This window comes from Tauraco erythrolophus, chromosome 2, assembly GCF_009769465.1.
Source record: "Tauraco erythrolophus isolate bTauEry1 chromosome 2, bTauEry1.pri, whole genome shotgun sequence".
Lineage (NCBI taxonomy): Eukaryota > Metazoa > Chordata > Aves > Musophagiformes > Musophagidae > Tauraco > Tauraco erythrolophus.
This window is the reverse complement of record NC_141466.1, coordinates 71,911,093-71,927,858: the sequence shown is the minus strand read 5'-3', so window position 1 is coordinate 71,927,858 and position 16,766 is coordinate 71,911,093. Positions and strand designations below refer to the sequence as shown.

The following is a 16,766-nucleotide window of genomic DNA, read 5'->3' as shown; positions in this document are numbered from 1 at the left end:
GCTCATAAACTCAAACAGTGTCATCAACCATTTGAACTCGAACGGTTCCTCAACCTGTTTGCTCGGATGTGTCTGGGACACCAGGTTTGTTAGCTGACCTTGGACATGACTCCAGCACCTTGCCTTGAGCGACCTGAGCTCAGTAGGATGGACGAGCTGTGGCATGTCCACGCCAGTGCCAGCTGAGGGCTCTGAAAGTCAAAGGACATCTGCCCATGAATGGTTTGTCATCATCCATCAAGAGTAACCCTAGAGACATCACTTTTGGTGTCCCTCATCCTCCGTCTTGCACACCAGCAATCCCGGCCATGCCAACAGACACCCAGGCCATGGTGCTTGTGAAGCTGTGGGGAGGGGACACATGGGGAAACCACAGTAGGAGTGAGCGGGAGGGGGTCAGACCAACCAGTGTCACAAGTTTTGGGGATAAGCGTCACGCTCCTGTCCCATAAAATCTTGCGCTCACTTCCTGCACAAAGGGCAGGCAGGCTGCATGGCGCTTTGATGGTGTCTCTCTAAAAGCATCGTTGACCTGCTGTCCATTTGTCCTGGCCATCCTGAGGAATCCTGCAGCTGCTCTCGAGAAATCCATGGTCTCTTCCCCATCTCTTGGGGATGCAAGCATGGCTTGGACCAGTACCTTTTGGGTTGGTCTAGCAGGGATGGTTTCAAGGAGAGAAGGGACAGGAGAATGAGCATCATGCCGCTGGATCCTGAGGAGCATCTCCTGCAAGATTTGGATGCATGGAGCAGCTGCAGTTTCACCTAGGAGAGGACACAGCCCATCTGCCCATGCATGGCTTCCCAGACACCAACATGAGCCAGGCTGGGGTGGACCTGGCAGGCAGCCTCCTCCTCCCAAAACCTGCCTGCATGCCTCTGCAAGGGGAGATGGCCTGAGCTCAAGGACCTGGATGGTGCCAGCCCCACGCTCTGCAATGGGCTCTGGTCTCCATGTCTGTCCCTGACCCCAGCATTGGGGCTGTGCAGGGACACCTAGCCCCTTCCCCAGTCCCCAGAGTCACCTCCATTGAACTCATGCCCAGGCTGAAGGCACAGGCTCAGAGAAGATCTGCTCAAATAAAGGTCTTTATTGAAATATTGGCTTGGACAGGAGGCACTTGAGGATGTACAGATCTTGGGGGGACAGGGACATGGTCCCCACTGCTCTGCTGGTTTCCAGGAGAGACTTCCAGGCACCGCAGAGCCTTGTTAGCATCAAGATCAGAGAATGTCCCTGCCCCAGTGGCCAGCCCTTGCTGCCTGCTGTCACGACAGGTGAGGGCAGAGCAGGGGGTGCAGCACCTTGGGACCACCACAAGCTTTGGGGTGATCCGAGAATGGTGGATGATGGCTGATTTCTCCTCCATCCCCCACATTGCCCCCATCAGTAAAACACCTTTTCCAGGTAGGCGTTCAGGAACATCCCCGTGGGGTCCAGCTTCTCCCGGATGGAGCAGAATTTGGGGAAGGCTGGGTACATCTTCTCAAAGTCCTTCCGGGTGCAGCTGTGGGCCTGGAGGAGACAAAGTGTCCGGAGGGGGGACTGCCCATCACTGGGGAATGTGTCACTGGACCCCTCCACCACCTGCTGTGGGAAGCCTCTGTAGAAGTGGTGGAACCTCCATCCTCTTATATATGTCCCCAGGGTGGGTAGCAAACAGGGGAAGGTCATCTCCCCAAGGCACCTATACCCCTCTGGGACCAGCTTGATATGGAGACCCTTCTCTGACCCTCTCCCCCCTGCAAACTCCCCCTTGCATGATGGAGAAGGGGGAAGGACCCCCTTCCACAGACCCTCTCCTCCTAGAGGAGCGGGGCCATTGGTACCTTTGCCCAGTGAGGTCTCCCACCGTGCTTCTTCATGATGCCCTCGTAGGTCAGCCAGTAGTTGAGGCGGGGAACATTCTTCCCGTAGGGCCTGGTGGAGTGGTAATCAGGCAGGGAGGGCATTAGCAGGGGCTGTGGGGGGATTTGCACACCCAGAAAACTCTCATCTGAGGAGAAGGACAACCCCAGGGACCCATTATGGGCTCTTTGACCAGTACCAGGAGATGGAAACCCTCTGAGAACCAGTGTGCCACCACCACTTGGCCAGTGAACCCTGATGTAGGACATCATCCTCAAGAAACAGGGGTGGGTGGCTTGAGGGTGCTCCAAGGCCACCCCATCCCTTCTGGCTTGGTGCCTGCAGATGTCTGAGTGGGGTGAGCAGGCAAAGGTGCAGGAGCTCGTTGGATCCAGGTCTCCAGCGCAAGAGCTGGTGTCAGTGCCTTCGAGCTGGGGAGGAAGAGGAGGAGCCGGGGGCGGAATGGGGATGTGGCTCACCTGTACATGATGATGTTCATGTAGCAGCTGTCCTGCTGGAAGCAGGGACTCAGCCAGATGTCATCCCCCTGGGCGAAGCGCACCTCCACGGGGTAGTGAGCCACCATCTTGGGGTTGTTCTCCAGGGCGGCTTTCAGCTCCAGCAAGGCTTCCTTTGTCTTCTCACTGCCCAGGGGAAGCCCCCAGCCCCGGTTAACACTGGCATGGGGTTTGAACCCCCATCCCACAGCTCCATCCCTGGCCTCAGGCTAGGGCATGGCATGTCCCAGCACACCCCTCCCATTGCTTTGGGCTCACAAACCCCCAAGACACGGTGTGATGTGGCTTTGGTACCCCAGGACAGGGATGCAGAAGGGTCCCCATGCTCAGCTTGCAGGTAGGGACGGTGCCAGGTCCCTTTCTGCATGGCTTTGCTCCTGCTCCAGGCAGCCTGGGCCAGGGCAGGGGATAGCATGTGGTTGGGGCACAGAGCCCAGCTGGGCATGGACAGGGAGGGTCTACAGAGCCATTTACATGGGGATGGCCCAGTCTTGAACATGCTGCTTGAAGCGACACTCGTAGTTGAAGATCTTGTAGCTGATGGCAACGTTCTCCACCCGGGAGCTGAAGAGGAGCCAGAAGAAGAAGCGGTTGATCCAGCACACCAAGCTGGGCACGAAGGTGCTGCGGAGCAGAGAGCAGGAGCTAAGACCGGACCCCAGAGCTGTCAGCCAGGGATTTGCCAAGAGTGGGAGCTGCCATGGCACAAGCCACAGCCCAGGGATGCTGGACAAGGGGATGCCCCTCAAGGGGATGTAGGCAACTAAGCAAAGCTGTAAACCCCAACACCATGGAATGCTGGAGCCCACGGGGATGGGCAGCCTTGCGTGGACCTCGCCTGTGCTCACCCCACCTGATCTTGGACTTGCACCCTTGCCCTCAACTCCCTCCTCTTCCTCATCAGCTTCCCTCCCCCTTGAGACCTCAGTGCCTCCCGGGCTGTGCACAGGGCATCTGGCACTGGGGGACCAAGAGCTCCTGGGGACAGGCTGGAGTGCCAGGGTGGAGCCCTTGTCCACAGTCCCTCTTCTCCCTCTTTACGGAGTCCGTCCTGGCTCTCCTCTGCCAGCTGGGTCCTTCTTCCCAGCCTGGCCCCCACGACCTGGCTGGATCTCCTCTCTCCACTCTGGTGCTCAGGACATACTGGCAGCCAACACTGTCCTCCAAAAAGCTCCTTTGCTGCTGGAGCCCACGCTGCTTCGGCGCATGACTCCGTCTCTGTGCACACGAGAGGGCAGTGCAGCCCCAGACATCCATCCTGCTCCAAACCCTCTCCTCCTGCGCAGGAGATTGCTTGGAGGAGAACAAGCAACTCCTTCTTCCCCAGGGATGGGTGTGCTCAGAGTCCCAGTTCTCCCCTGCCATCTTCCCTGGGATTGAAGCCATCTGGATTATGCCAGCCCTGGAAAAACCCATCCAACCCCACTGATCTCCAGCCCAAAACATGCTTCTACCTGATCCAGAGCAGAAACTCCAGCAAATAATAGCCGACAGCGTAATCCCACAACCAGCTGGCGGAGGAAGAGGGGGGCTGCAAAGCCAAACAGAGGAAGACGATGGTCGTTAGGGACCAGCAGGGTTTGCGGCTTTCTTGCCAGTGGGCATGAAGATGGGAGCACGTGCCTGGACCAGAACCAAGGTTGGAGCAGGGGTTTGGAGAAGGGCACCCCAGGACTCCCCACATCTCTCTCCCGTGATGAAACGGGGCCATATCCAGCCCCAAGAAGAGACCAGGCTTTGTCATGAGGATGCTGAGAGCTTGGACAGCCCAAGTTGCATCTATATCCCGGGATCCCCAGATTGTGGAGCGTGGGCAGAGCCCAGCTCTTTTCCCTTGCACTGCAAGCCCATCCTGAAATACCATCTCTGGAGGGCAAACAGCTTTGTGTACGGGTCCTTATCCCTTCACGCACGGAGCCCGGTGGGACCTACCTTGTTGGTGGGGTCCTGGTAGATGACGCTTACATTCTCGCTGTGCGGGAACCACAGGAATCGGAAATATTGGGATCTCTTCAGGTGGTCCTCGAGGTGATCGAGGACCTGCAACAACCAGAGAAACGGGGGCTGGTTGGTGGTTGAGTTGGGGGCTCTATGCTGGGGAGTCCCAAAATCCACCTCGTGCTCCAGTGCCAGGGATGCCCTTCCCCATTTTCACAGCCTGGCAGCACAAGCTCTCTGCAGCTCTGGAGCCCGGGGGCAATGGGGGGCGGAGCCGGGATGCGATGTGGGATCTAGCTGGGATGCATTACATGGCCCTGTCCCAGAGATGTCCCCCACTTCAGATGCAGAATTGCCAAATTATTCATAAAGACACAAAAAAGAGCTCTAAGAAAGGCAGCTCCCCAGGATGAGTTGCCTGCCAGCAGCTGAGGACATCCAGGCCCAGGGAGCCCGAGCGGGCAGGAAACAGGCAGGACAATGCCCCGTCACCAGGCTCGAGGAAGTGACCGCAGCCCCAGGACATACTCAGCCTATTCCTAGAGCCACCAGGGTCTTGTCGCAGGGCTACTTGGAGGAAACCCCGCTGCTAGAGGCAGCAGCACCCACAAAACTGATAAGACCCTTTGGCCATCGTCCCTGTTCGTGCAAGAGTAGAGGGACCCTGTGGTCAACCCCTGCACGGTGCTATTTTGGCCGGGCCAGCACCTCTTCTTCTTGCAAACAACCTCCCCAACCAACCACCCCTTGCTCCTCTTGCAGAGATCTCCCATAGCTTTGCAGAAAGGCTTAAAAACCCAGCAGGTCTGCTTGGAAGAGTTTGCTTGACACCAGAGAAGGTGCGATGACCAACAGATATAACCCCAGGAGGGTGGTGGTATCCTTGGCCGTGAAGTTGTTCCTTTCTGCCTGGGTCATTTGAGTTATTCGTCTTAATGAGCTATTAATCACCAGGCTGGGCTGCTTTAGCACCCAGCATCTTGCTGTGACCCCGCCATAAGGTGAGGGTCTTCATGGGGTGGCTCTGCCGTAATGTCAAGGTCCCGTTAGAGCGGGGAGGATGGAAAGACAAATAGAATCATAGAATCACAGAATGGTTTGGGTTGGAAGGGAAAGGGACCTCAAAGATCATCCAGTTCCAACCCCGCTGCCATGGGCAGGGACACCTTCCACTACACCAGGTTGCTCAAAGCCCCATCCAATCTGGCCTTGAACAGCCCTGAAATAGTGTATTGCTGCAATTGGGAAGACTTAATGCTAATGCTGTTGTCATCATCTTCACGTCTGCAGCTCCCAAAGAGCCACAACATCTCTCTAAGATGTTCCTGAACCAGCCTGTTTTCCGGCCAAAGAAGTCCTTACCTTGGAAACAGTTAATGATTGCGCAAGTAGAAGCCAGGCAAGAGCAATGACCCCACATATCCCTTGGTTTGGCTTTGGAACAAATGCACCAAGCGGCTAAAACAAGCAGAGAAAAGAAGGATGAAGCTTTCCCAAGGTGATCCTGCCAACGTCTGTTTGTCTTCCAGCCGTCGCCTTTGAGCAAGGAAGCAAATTGCCAGCGGGTTGACCTTTTCAATGTGCGCTTTTGATTCCTGCGATACTGCTCGGAGGAAAATAAGCCCCAGACTTTGTAGGATAATTACAGCGCAGTGGGCGGGAGCTGAAGGCAGCAAGCGAGCTGGCTCCGGGAGTCCTTGGGGATGTTGTCAGCTGGCTGAGTGCTGAAGTCAGAGGCAGAGGTCAGACAGTGGAAATCTCGTCGTTGTGACATGGCCAACGCATGCAACGGAGATGACCCTGGAGCATGTGGAGACCTGAGGGGATTTTGCTCATCTTCGATTCCCTCCCAGGAGTCCAGAACAAATCCTTCATAAAGGTTGGGTTGGAAGAAGCCACTCATTGAGCCTGGGGGTCAGGCATTCCCACCTACTGCAATGCCAGTTTGGTTGCTCCAGATGGTCCTCAAGGAAAGGAAAAGGATGGGACGAGGACGGGACAAGGACGAAGCACAAGAAGCCACTAGCACATGTCCTGCAGGTCCATCAGAGCAATGAAGTTAGGGAGCATGGAGAGCTTGTATTTTAGGAGAGACGATGAATGCTCAGTCTTCCTCTCTGCCTGCACGCTGCCTGTGCCTTCCCGCATCCCACTGCATCAGGGGATGGTGTCCGAGCCTTGATTGGAAGAGTCACTTCCATGCACTGAGGTCAAAAACAACATATCTGGCTAAGAGGGACAGGCCAGGCCCAGCAATGGAGACGGAGTTTAGACACTGGGTGGTCTTGGAGGAGCTGGGCTTGAGGGATCCATTCCAGGTGCCTGGGACATCCCCCAAAGGGTTGGGGTTGGGATTAGGGGTTGGGTTAGCAAGTGGTAGACTTGAAGCAAGACCAAAAGCAGCACTTCTTCATGCACTGGGTCACTGAGCTGTACAAGTCTGCAGGCGGTTAAAAGTTTGCAGGGGTTCAGAAGCAGATCGGAGACCTTCCTGGAAGAGAAACTCATTGCCTTAGTACATATAGATATTGGGAGTTGGAACTAGATGACCTTTCAGGTCCCCTTCCAACCCAAACCATTCTATGATTCTATATACGAAAACCACCTCCCACTCAGGAAGCCCCAAAGAACACAGGAAGAAATACGGTATCTGAGTCTGACCCATCCTCATCCTCACCAGCCTCCCAGCAGGTCATAGAATCATAGAATGGTTTGGGTTGGAAGAGACCTCAAAAGATCCTCTAGTTCCAACGCCATTGCCATGGGCAGGGACACCTTCCACTACATCAGGTTGCTCAAAGCCTCATCCAACCTGGCCTTGAACACTTCCAGGGATGGGGCAGCCACAACTTCTCTGGCCAACCTGTGCCAGTGCCTCACCACCCTCAGAGAGAAGAATTTCTGCCTTAGATCTGATCAAAATCTCCCCTCTTTCAGCTCAAAGCCATTGCCCCTTGTCCTGTCACTACATGCCCTTGTCCAAAGCCTCTCTCCAGCTTTCTTGTAGCTCCTTTAGGTACTGGAAGGCTGCTGGAAGGTCTCCCTGGAGCCTTCTCTTCTCCAGGCTGAAAAACCCCAACTGTCTCAGCCTGTCTCCATAGCAGAGGTGCTCCAGCCCTCGCATCATCTTCGTGGCCTCCTCTGGACCTGCTCCAACAGCTCCATGTCTATGGGGTGACAGAATGCTGACTCCATCCCTGCCACCATCCAGGGATGCTCGGCAGTTTCTCCGGTGACCTCAGCTCTGCAACGAACCCTCCCGGTCCCGTGCCTTGTTCCTGGTCACAGTCAGCAGTGAGAGCAGCTGAGCTTATCCCAGTGATAAAGACAATCACGAGGCCAGAAAAGAAAGCGTGCAGATCTTACATAACCACCGACCCGTGCCCGGCTCCTCTGACACATATATTACCCTCAATGTCTTAGATAACTCCAGCTTAAATATTTCAGGCAACCTGCTCCCTTGCCATTATTCTCTTCCGCCTCGCTGAGCTGCTCGACATGAAAGCCGGAGATCTGGAAGCAGGCAAAGCTGCGGCGATGACTGAGAATTGATAACGGCGTTAATATTTATAGATTCGCCCTCTCAACAGCCTTGAGGGATGGGGAGAAGATTGGCTGAGCTGTGCAAGGCCCAGGCAGATGGTGCTGAGCAGGGTGTCCACTCAGGACAGGTGGGTTATGCTACACAATAGCTGAGGTTTCTTAGCTAAAAGGCAGCTTAGGAGATGTAAAAAATCACTCAACCTGGAAATTCAGGTGAGGAAAGGTGCTAGAGGACGCAGTGAAGGTCTGGCAGGGTGGGTGAGGACTGAGCCATAAGGAGCTGGCAGGGTCCCATCACACTGAAATGTATTTATAGACTCACAGAATGGTTTGGATTGGAAGGGACCTTCAAGATCATCCAGTTCCAACCCCCTGCCATGGGCAGGGACACCTTCCACTACATCAGGTTGCTCAAAGCCTCATCCAACCTGGCCTTGAACACTTCCAGGGATGGGGCAGCCACAACTTCTCTGGCCAACCCGTGCCAGTGCCTCACCACCCTCATTGGAAAAAATTTAAATGCATTTAAAGTGGGGAACTCCCTGCTGCAGGACACCAGGGAAGCAGCGGATCAGGAAGCAAAGAGGCATTTCACTAGCAAAAGATGCTCCTGAGCCATTAGACACAAACTCATCACCTCTGAGCCTGGAGACACCGGTAATGAGCTCACTGCAGGCTGGAGAAATATCTCAGTGGGTTTCCTTCATTCCTCTCTCTTCCCTTCCCACCTCCCAGGAAAAATCAGACCCTGGAAGTGCTCCAGCTCTCGACTGCTCTGGTGCAGCTGGTCTTAGGAGGTCAGACCAGGTCGACACATTAATGGGCTCAGGGAACGCATGTGGACCCCTCTGTCCACCTCCCCAGTCGGCCCAGCTGTCCCTGGCATGGCACAAGGACCGCTGGATTGGTTTGCATCAGGGCTTACGAAAAAGATACTGCAAAAGCGCATTAAATTCGCATTGGTAGTGGCGTTCAAGTCACCTCAATGGGGTACTGAATAATGCAGGTCTTGAAAAAATTAAGGACAGTGCTTCTCAGTGCTGCGGTGCTAATCAGTCCTGCAACATATGTCGCTGCTTTGGCCCAAGGACTATTTTATTTTTCACGAGCCCAGCTTTAACGAAGGCTTGTACTGTCGTTAGCCAGGCTGGAACTGGACCTGTGAGACTCAAACGCGACAATGGACGAGGACGGTGTCGAGGAGGCACCAGTGGGGACATCAGAACACAGGAGGACAAAGATGACCCATGGCTGAAGCAGCTCCAAGCTTCCGGAGATGTTCCTTTCCACTGCCACTGGTTTCTTCCTCCTGATGGACCTTGTGCCTCAGTTTCCTCACTCAGAAATCTAACTCCTTCCAGTGACCACAGTGAGTCCACACAGCATTTAGAAAGCCACCAGGTCTTTCAACTTGGAGGTGGCCTCTGGAGGCTTTAGCCTGTGCAGTGCTGTGGCTTCCAGTGACGACACCTGGGACAAGCTCAAGGCAGTAGGGTCACATTCTGGTATGACAGCTGTGCCAGGCTGTCCCAGCCATGGAGCATCTGATGGAATGTCTCGCTCCACCTGCCTTCCCGGCACCGTGAGGGTGGGAGGGCTCCAAGGCCAGCTGTTAAAAGGAGTTTATATAACGACAGAGACAGAGAAAGTCAGTTTTGATGTGTTCCCAGGAGAAAGAATTCCTTCAAATCGCTCTGTAGAAACACCCACGGGGCCTTCAAAATGCTTTCAGAGGGAACCGCATCACACCCACCATTGGTCACAGAGCCACGTGGAGACCCAAGCTTGTCAAGCCTGGGAGATGCACTGCCCCAAGAAAGGGCATTTCATGTTTCTTTTGAGGGAAATCAGCCTATTTCAGCCCAGTTCCCACCGAGGACGGAAAGCTCAGCTGGAGGCAACCACTCTCCAGCCCAGTTCCCACCGAGGACGGAAAGCTCAGCTGGAGGCAACCACTCTCCAGCACTGAGCATCTCTGTACCAGCATCCCAGGACACTGTCCCCAGTGCCTCAGCCCTGTACTGAACAAGGACCTACACTTCTCATGCTCTCCATGGCCAACCAAGTGCCCTTTCATGGGATATGTACAAGATGTGGCCTTGAGGAGGGACACGTTCACAAAGAGAGGACAACAGGGAGTGGATGGATGGCAGGACAGCAGGACAACTTGCTGAGAAGACACATGAGCAACCCTCAGAGTCATACCAGACCCTGATTCCTGATCAGAAACCCTCCTCAGAAATCCATCTCCCTTGGGCATGTCCTCTTGGGCCAGTCACTAGTGCCCTATGCCTTAGTCTGGGTGATTTGGACCTTTGGCAAGATAGAGACAGACAAGTCTAGTAGCAACTTGACAATTGGTTTTAAAGGGAGTTTTCCATTACACGACTCAAATGTAGCTCTGGGGTTGGGTCCTGATCAGGGATTTGTTCAGTCTGGTCTTTGACATGTGTCACCTTCTCATCTCCAGCACAGCTCGCCCCAAGTTCAGCTCAAAATAGAGTTAAACCCAACTTCACACTGGGAGATGGAGAACCCCATCCCTAGAAATATCCAGACCTCACATACAAGAAAGGATCGAGCTATTGTCAAAAGCACGAGATCATAGAATCACAGAATGGTTTGGGTTGGAAGGGTCCTTCAAGATCACCTAGTTCCAACCCCCCTGCCATAGACAGGGACAACTTCCACTACACCAGGTTGCTCAAAGCCTCATCCAACCTGGCCTTGAACACCTCCAGGGATGGGGCAGCCACAACTTCTCCGGCCAACCTGTGCCAGTGCCTCACCACCCTCAGAGGGAAGAATTTCTGCCTTAGATCTCACCAAAATCTCCCCTCTTTCAATTCAAAGCCATGCCCCTTGTCCTGTCTCTACACGCCCTTGTCCAAAGCCCCTCTCCAGCTTTCTTGTAGTCCCTTTAGGCACCGGAAGGCTGCTCGAAGGTCTCCCCAGAGCCTTCTCTTCTCCAGGCTGAACAGCCCCAACTGTCTCAGCCTGTCTCCATAGCAGAGGTGCTCCAGCCCTCAGATGATCTTCGTGGCCTCCTCTGGACCTGCTCCAGCAGCTCCATGTCCTTCTGATGTTGGACACCCCAGAGCTGAACACAGCACTGCAGGAGGGGTCTCATGAGAGCAGAGCAGAGGGCAGAATCCCCTCCCTTGACCTGCTGCCCACGCTGCTTTGGATGCAGCCCAGGATACAGTTGGCAGAAGATGACAGAAGATGATGTTCCCACCCATGGTAAGTTAAAATGGTATTTGCTAAGAAACATGGCTTTTCCTTCTTCTCCTTTGTCACCCTGGAGAAGTTTCCAGCTCAAAGGACACCACAAAGCATGCTATGAAAATGCACAAAAGGCACAACCTACACACAACCGTGGCACTTTGTACTGGAGCGTAACCACTTCCTAGTTTTTCTCTCCGGCCACATCACCTCCCCAAGAACTTTGCTTATTCCCAAGAAGGCTTTTTTAAACATGACCCACAACATACCTCGGTGAGGGTGGAGGGGAAGGTCACCTCATGCAGGTGGAACTGGGGCACGCACTGGAAGGTAACTGTGAGCACAACGCCCAGGCAGCCGAGATGCAGGCGGGCAGCCTGGAAGATGTCCGCGTTGATGGATTTGGAGCACTCCAGGATCTCCCCTGAGGCCGTAAGCAGTGTGAGTGCTATGAACTGCAAGAGGACAGCAAAGCCTCAGCGAGCTTTCAGCGTCTCCTGTCTCCATGCCAAGACCCTGCATCCACCCCAAAACTTAGGACTGGGGGCTAAAGCAGGGAGACCCTCGTACCAGGGCCATCATCACAGGGTGCTTTGTGCTGAGCTTGTCTCCACCAGCCCGTCTCCTTCCACCTTTGATGTGGTGGCATAAAAGGATCCTTCTCTCTATGGGGGATGCTGGGAAAAGCCATCAAATAAGAAGTAACTTTCCCAAATTACTTCAGTTCTCCATAACCATTGCTGGAATCGCCATACGGATTTGAGGTAGGATTGGAGGATTTTCACAAATGTCTAGTTAAAAATAGACCAGGGACCTGCAGACATTTGGTTTTGGGAGTCTCCAATGCAAGAAGAGCTGCTTTCCCTTTGAATCCCATATTCATGGGATTAGAAGACCCTAAAGCACAGGGACGCAGGAGTTTGGGGTTGAGTCATGTTTTATCTGGCAGATGAGGAGAATTGAGGGTCCCCCATAGCAGCTCCATCCCAGGGAGACAGGACCTCTCCTGCTTGCTGAGTACAGTGTGCTCCTTCCTTACCCCAAGGCTGAGTCTAGCTGGGCACGCTAGACCCAGACCAGGTGATGGGACATCTCCCCTGAAGCCCTCAAGATGCTGATGTCTGTGCATGGACCTGCTCCCGACTCGTGTCTCACCTGGGTGGGGAGGACGCCATGTTTGATCCCGGTGTTGTGCGTCCCTGTTCCGATCACACCGGCCGCTGTCACCTCAGAAATGGCTCCTAAGCTGGAGGTAGATGAAGGGGCTGGGTGAGGACCTGAGTGTGTGGGGCACAGCCCATCTTGTCAGGTGTTACACTGCATGCAGACCCTCCACAGGGACCCCCAGGACATGCTCTCCTGCCCCAACAAGCAGGGTTTCCACCCTTTGGGGTACCCTACAGCAACGGGTGGGTGTGTTGGCCAAGTGTTGCACATCTCCTTGGGACATATCTAACAGGATGTTGCTACAGTCTGTGGGGAGGAAGAGGTGCCTGGTGAGCACAGGTCACCACGGTCAACTCAGCTGCATCCCATCTCACAAGTGCCCATCTCTTCCCATCAGCCTGGAGGGACTCACTGGGGTGGAGACCTACCTCCCGTATGCGTTCAAAGCAAGGGGTGAGGAACCTGGGCTTGCTCCAGAAACATCACTGCGGAGCAGAGCCGGAAGCAGCATCTACAAGCATAAGGTCTGCAGACCGAGGTCCATCCCTCCAACCATGGCCAAGGTGGGCACATGAGGATGGTAGAAGGTTACAGAAAACAATGTGCTGTTCCTGCCACTTCCCTCAAATACTCCTCCAGCTTCCAACAGCTGGGGAGCTGCAACCTCCCAAACCAGATGTGGTTCCCATGGCCATTGCAATCCTCAGTGGATTCCTCCTCCATGAAGGAGTCCTGCTCACCCCACCTGCACCGTTGGCCATCTGATCAGGTGGGGCTTATTTCTCTGAACCTTCACCCCAGCCCTGGCCAGGGCTCTGACAAACTCATTGCTTTTATCGACAGAGGAACACAAGATATTGAGCTTGACTGTAATTAAAGAGCAATTTCTTCCCCAAGGTCAGCAAATGAAAGAGATCGAGTGTGAGAAATGCTCTCCGTGGCTATTTCCTTCACAAACACCTATCTGAACGTGGGTCACTCCAAGCCCTTGGCAAGACACTCACTGCAAAGGAGAACCACGTATGTGGATGCCCCATCCCTGGAAGCGTTCAAGGCCAGACTGGATGGGGCTTTGAGCAACCTGGTGTAGTGGAGGGTGTCCCTGCCCATGGCGGGGGGGTGGAACTGGATGATCTTGAAGGTCCCTTCCAACCTAAACTGTTCTGTGATTCTGTGTTGGAGGCAGAGGGAGCAGCTGTGATCATCTCGAAGAGCCCCATCCGCTGTCCCGGATTGGCCTGGACCCCTAGCCCATCACTTCCACCTCCTCTTCTGGGAACACCAGGCATTCCAAAGCAATGCAGAGCAAAGACTCTCCCATGCCTCCTCCTAAGAAATTCCAATGGCCATCAAAAACTCATTTCTAGCCTAATTTGGTCTACCACCAGCTGTCAGCCTCTGTCCCATGCGAGACATCCCTAAGAAGGGTCCTCTCGTCTTTTTAGGGCCAGGGAACGCAGAGTTTTCCTTCGTGACATGGAGAGGGCCAACCTAGTAGGTGCAGTGAGAATAAGAGAGTTGGTGTGGGAATAAAGGCTCCCCTTGTCCAGCCTCCTGCTCCGACTCCATCATGGGGGAGGTTGACCTGCAGTCTGCAGGACTCTAGTGGAAGACCAGATCCGGAAGTAAACAGCCCTATTCTGCAGTAAAAGCCCTTCAAACATCCCTGTTTTGCCACGTGCCAGCACTTGACCTGGGGCACAGACAAACACCTTGGAGGACACCCAGAGACAGTCCCGCGCACGTGTCCCACTCACTTGGCCAGGGCCAGCCCGTGCTTGCTCAGCTCAACGTTCAGATCCGAGAGGAAAACCCCACCTTCCACTGTCACTTGCTGCTTCTCCTTGTCTACCTGCAAAGGACGGGATGTGAGGGGAAGGTCACACAGCTCGGAGGAGAACATCCCATGGAAAACACCTCTGCTCCTACCAACATAGTCTACACGAGAGACATGCTCCATCCTGATCTACCACCTCTCTCAGATCTCCTTCCAACCCAACCTCATCCAACCCAATGATGCCACCAGCTCCTGACCTTGCTCCCCCATAACTTCCCTGAGGTGTTGGTCAATGCAAAGGAGAAGACACTCCCCAGCAAAGCTCTACCTCCAGCAAACCCCTCTGCTCTACAGCTCCCACCTCACTCAGCCAGCTTCCGGTGGAAAAATAGCTTATTACCTTGAGGAGCCATTCATCCCGCTCCTGATGGACAGAGCTGTCAGGGAGAGAGCCGCTCCTTAATTAATTATTGCTGTTAATTACAAGTAACGATCCAGCTCAGACTGTGCTGCTAGAGTCAGGATTTTCTTGTCTTCAGCTGCACACGTACACGCACGTGCATGCATATATACGCACAAATGCACGCACGCACATGTGACTAGCATGGACATGTATCTGTGTGCACGCACACGCGGCGCACATGTGCACAGGGGCAGTTCCCTCGCTAGTCCTGCCCCAACATTTTAGGGTCTGGTTTGGGAAAACTCATGGCTGTGAGGACAGGAAAGTCTCTCCATCCTCTCATCTCCTACTCTGGGTATGGCAGTGTTGGTCTCCCTGCCCTCGGTGGCTGGACAAACAGGGGTGTCACCATATTTCAGGGCCACCACGCCACCTCTCAGAAGCTGGTCTCACCTTGAGGACCCTGTTCATCTTCCCCATCTGGATCATGAAGTCATCAGTGCAGGCCGATGTCCGAAGGAGAGTGGCCGCCCCCACCACCTTCACCCTCTTGCCCCGCTGTCTGGCCATATCCAGGATCTGCAGAGACAATAGCCAGCCGTGAAAATGCAACATCTCCCTCAAGCTGTGTGCTAAGGGCAGTGGAAGAGGCACCATGAGACATCCCAAGCTAAAATCTCACCCATAGTTGACATCCAGTTGCTTTGATAACTCATCATCTGGGGTTAAAACCACCCCCGGAGCCCAGATGCCTCCTAAGACAGCCCTTGGAGTCATCCTTGGGGGATGGACTAGATGACCTTTAAAGTTCCTTCCAACCCAAACCATTCCATGATCCCAAAAGAGGCAATGCCCACCTGAGACACTCTAGGGTGGTAGAAGTGTCTCTTGAGCGACAAAAGTGACACAGGACTCTCATCCCTCAGCATGGCAGCTGGGGCAGGGAAGGGACCCCAGAAGGATGGCAGATGCTGATGCCCAAGGAACAGAGTCCAACTGGGGCCAGGTGTGCTGGTTTACTGGATCTTTAGATATTGGACACATGCGCAGCTCAGTAGCATGGGCCATCTCCTGGGGCTGAGGGAAGGACTCGTGCTGTCACCATCTGTGGACCTCTCTGACTGAACATGATGGAACATCACAGCCCTTCCCGGTCCTTCCTCATCTTCATTTCTATGAGCTGTCTCCTGAAAGCACTTCCTTACCTCCCGGATCTCCTCCACCGAGGTGGGCTGGAAGTACAGCTCCGGAGAGGAGCCATAGGTCTTGGCCCAGTTCTGGAACTTGACTCCCCTTGGCCGTGAACCTGGACCAAAATCAAGAGCTAAAGCAGAAGAAAGCTAAGTGGCCTCCCTTGCTTTTCCACCCAGCTCCTTCTTCGTCTACTAAGACCACTGTACCAGAGCCAGGATTCCTAAAGGATTAAATATTTATGGATGCTGAGGTTCTCCTCACCCCTTGAGTCACTACACTCGAGATGTCTCCATGTGAGCAGTCAGCCCAGGCTCCCTTGGCAGTCAGTGGAAGAAAGAGGAGAATGCCCTGGTGTGTTGGAGACATCTCCCTGGGTACAGCCCATCCCTTCCTCCTACAGCATGATGTGTGCTGGGGTCCTCTGGGTTTGCATGGTCCCTTCTTCTCTGGTCTCCTTCAGACCTGGTCCTTAGCACCCAGACCTACCTCGTGGCCTCATGTCCCAGTGTCCCCAGATGGCCTCATCATGACAGGCTGACTGGGACCAGGTTGGGACCTCCCTCAACCTCAGCCATCCACCCGGAGATACTGTCCTCAGGCCTAGCACGAGGAGGGGGGGGCACAGCCAAAAGACCCAGCCCCATCCCAACCCCAGGCAGGGGTTAACCCAAGGCAGGACATCCCCAGGGTGCTTTGGTCCTGGCTATGGGGCGAGTTTCTCCTTGCCCATGGCCAGCCCAGCGGCAGCTTGGTCAAGGAAGGACCTGGTTGGGCACCAAGCCCCAGAGGAGATGATGAATCCCACTGCCCCAGGCAGGACCTCTTCCAACACAACATGTGTCCCACCTTGGCTGCAGGGATGATTTATTCCTTTGCCACCTCCTGTGGTCTCCTCCTTCCCATTCCCTCCACCCTCTTCTCCATCAGCAAACCCTCCACCTCCCCCCTCCCCACCCAGCCCTCCCTCCTCTGCCCCCCGCCCCCCCCCTTTCCTTCTCCCCCTCTCTGATGGGTTCAACACCCATCCAAAGAGCAGACCCCCCCAAAAAACTGATCAAACTTCTCCAGGGGTGCAGAAGGGGCTCTCCCAGGGGTGTCTGCAGCACCCCTCTCCCCCTGCCACCCCTTCCCCCACCAGCCCAGCCCCCTCCC

General features: G+C 54.6%; 1 protein-coding gene across 1 annotated transcript; it reads right to left on the bottom strand.

Annotated features, from left to right (window-relative positions):
• Positions 1 to 1,387: 1,387 nt before the first annotated feature.
• On the bottom strand, positions 1,388 to 16,113 carry LOC147529213 (L-gulonolactone oxidase-like). Its single transcript, XM_086625746.1, has 12 exons — positions 16,101 to 16,113; positions 15,626 to 15,726; positions 14,874 to 14,999; positions 13,998 to 14,092; positions 12,229 to 12,319; positions 11,343 to 11,528; positions 4,300 to 4,407; positions 3,822 to 3,898; positions 2,842 to 2,991; positions 2,329 to 2,493; positions 1,831 to 1,921; positions 1,388 to 1,516 (listed from the first exon to the last, which is right to left on the bottom strand). Exons 1-12 carry the CDS (start codon positions 16,111 to 16,113, stop codon positions 1,388 to 1,390), a joined length of 1,332 nt encoding a protein of 443 aa, XP_086481872.1.
• Positions 16,114 to 16,766: the final 653 nt, after the last annotated feature.

Bases quoted from the DNA above. Each gene is read 5' to 3' on its own strand.
- LOC147529213 (XM_086625746.1), bottom strand. The intron at 14,093-14,873 runs GTGAGACCAGCT...CGTCCTTTGCAG, and splicing joins AGATGAACAGGGTCCTCAAG to GTAGACAAGGAGAAGCAGCA. The intron at 1,922-2,328 runs GTGAGCCACATC...CCACTCCACCAG, and splicing joins ATGAACATCATCATGTACAG to GCCCTACGGGAAGAATGTTC.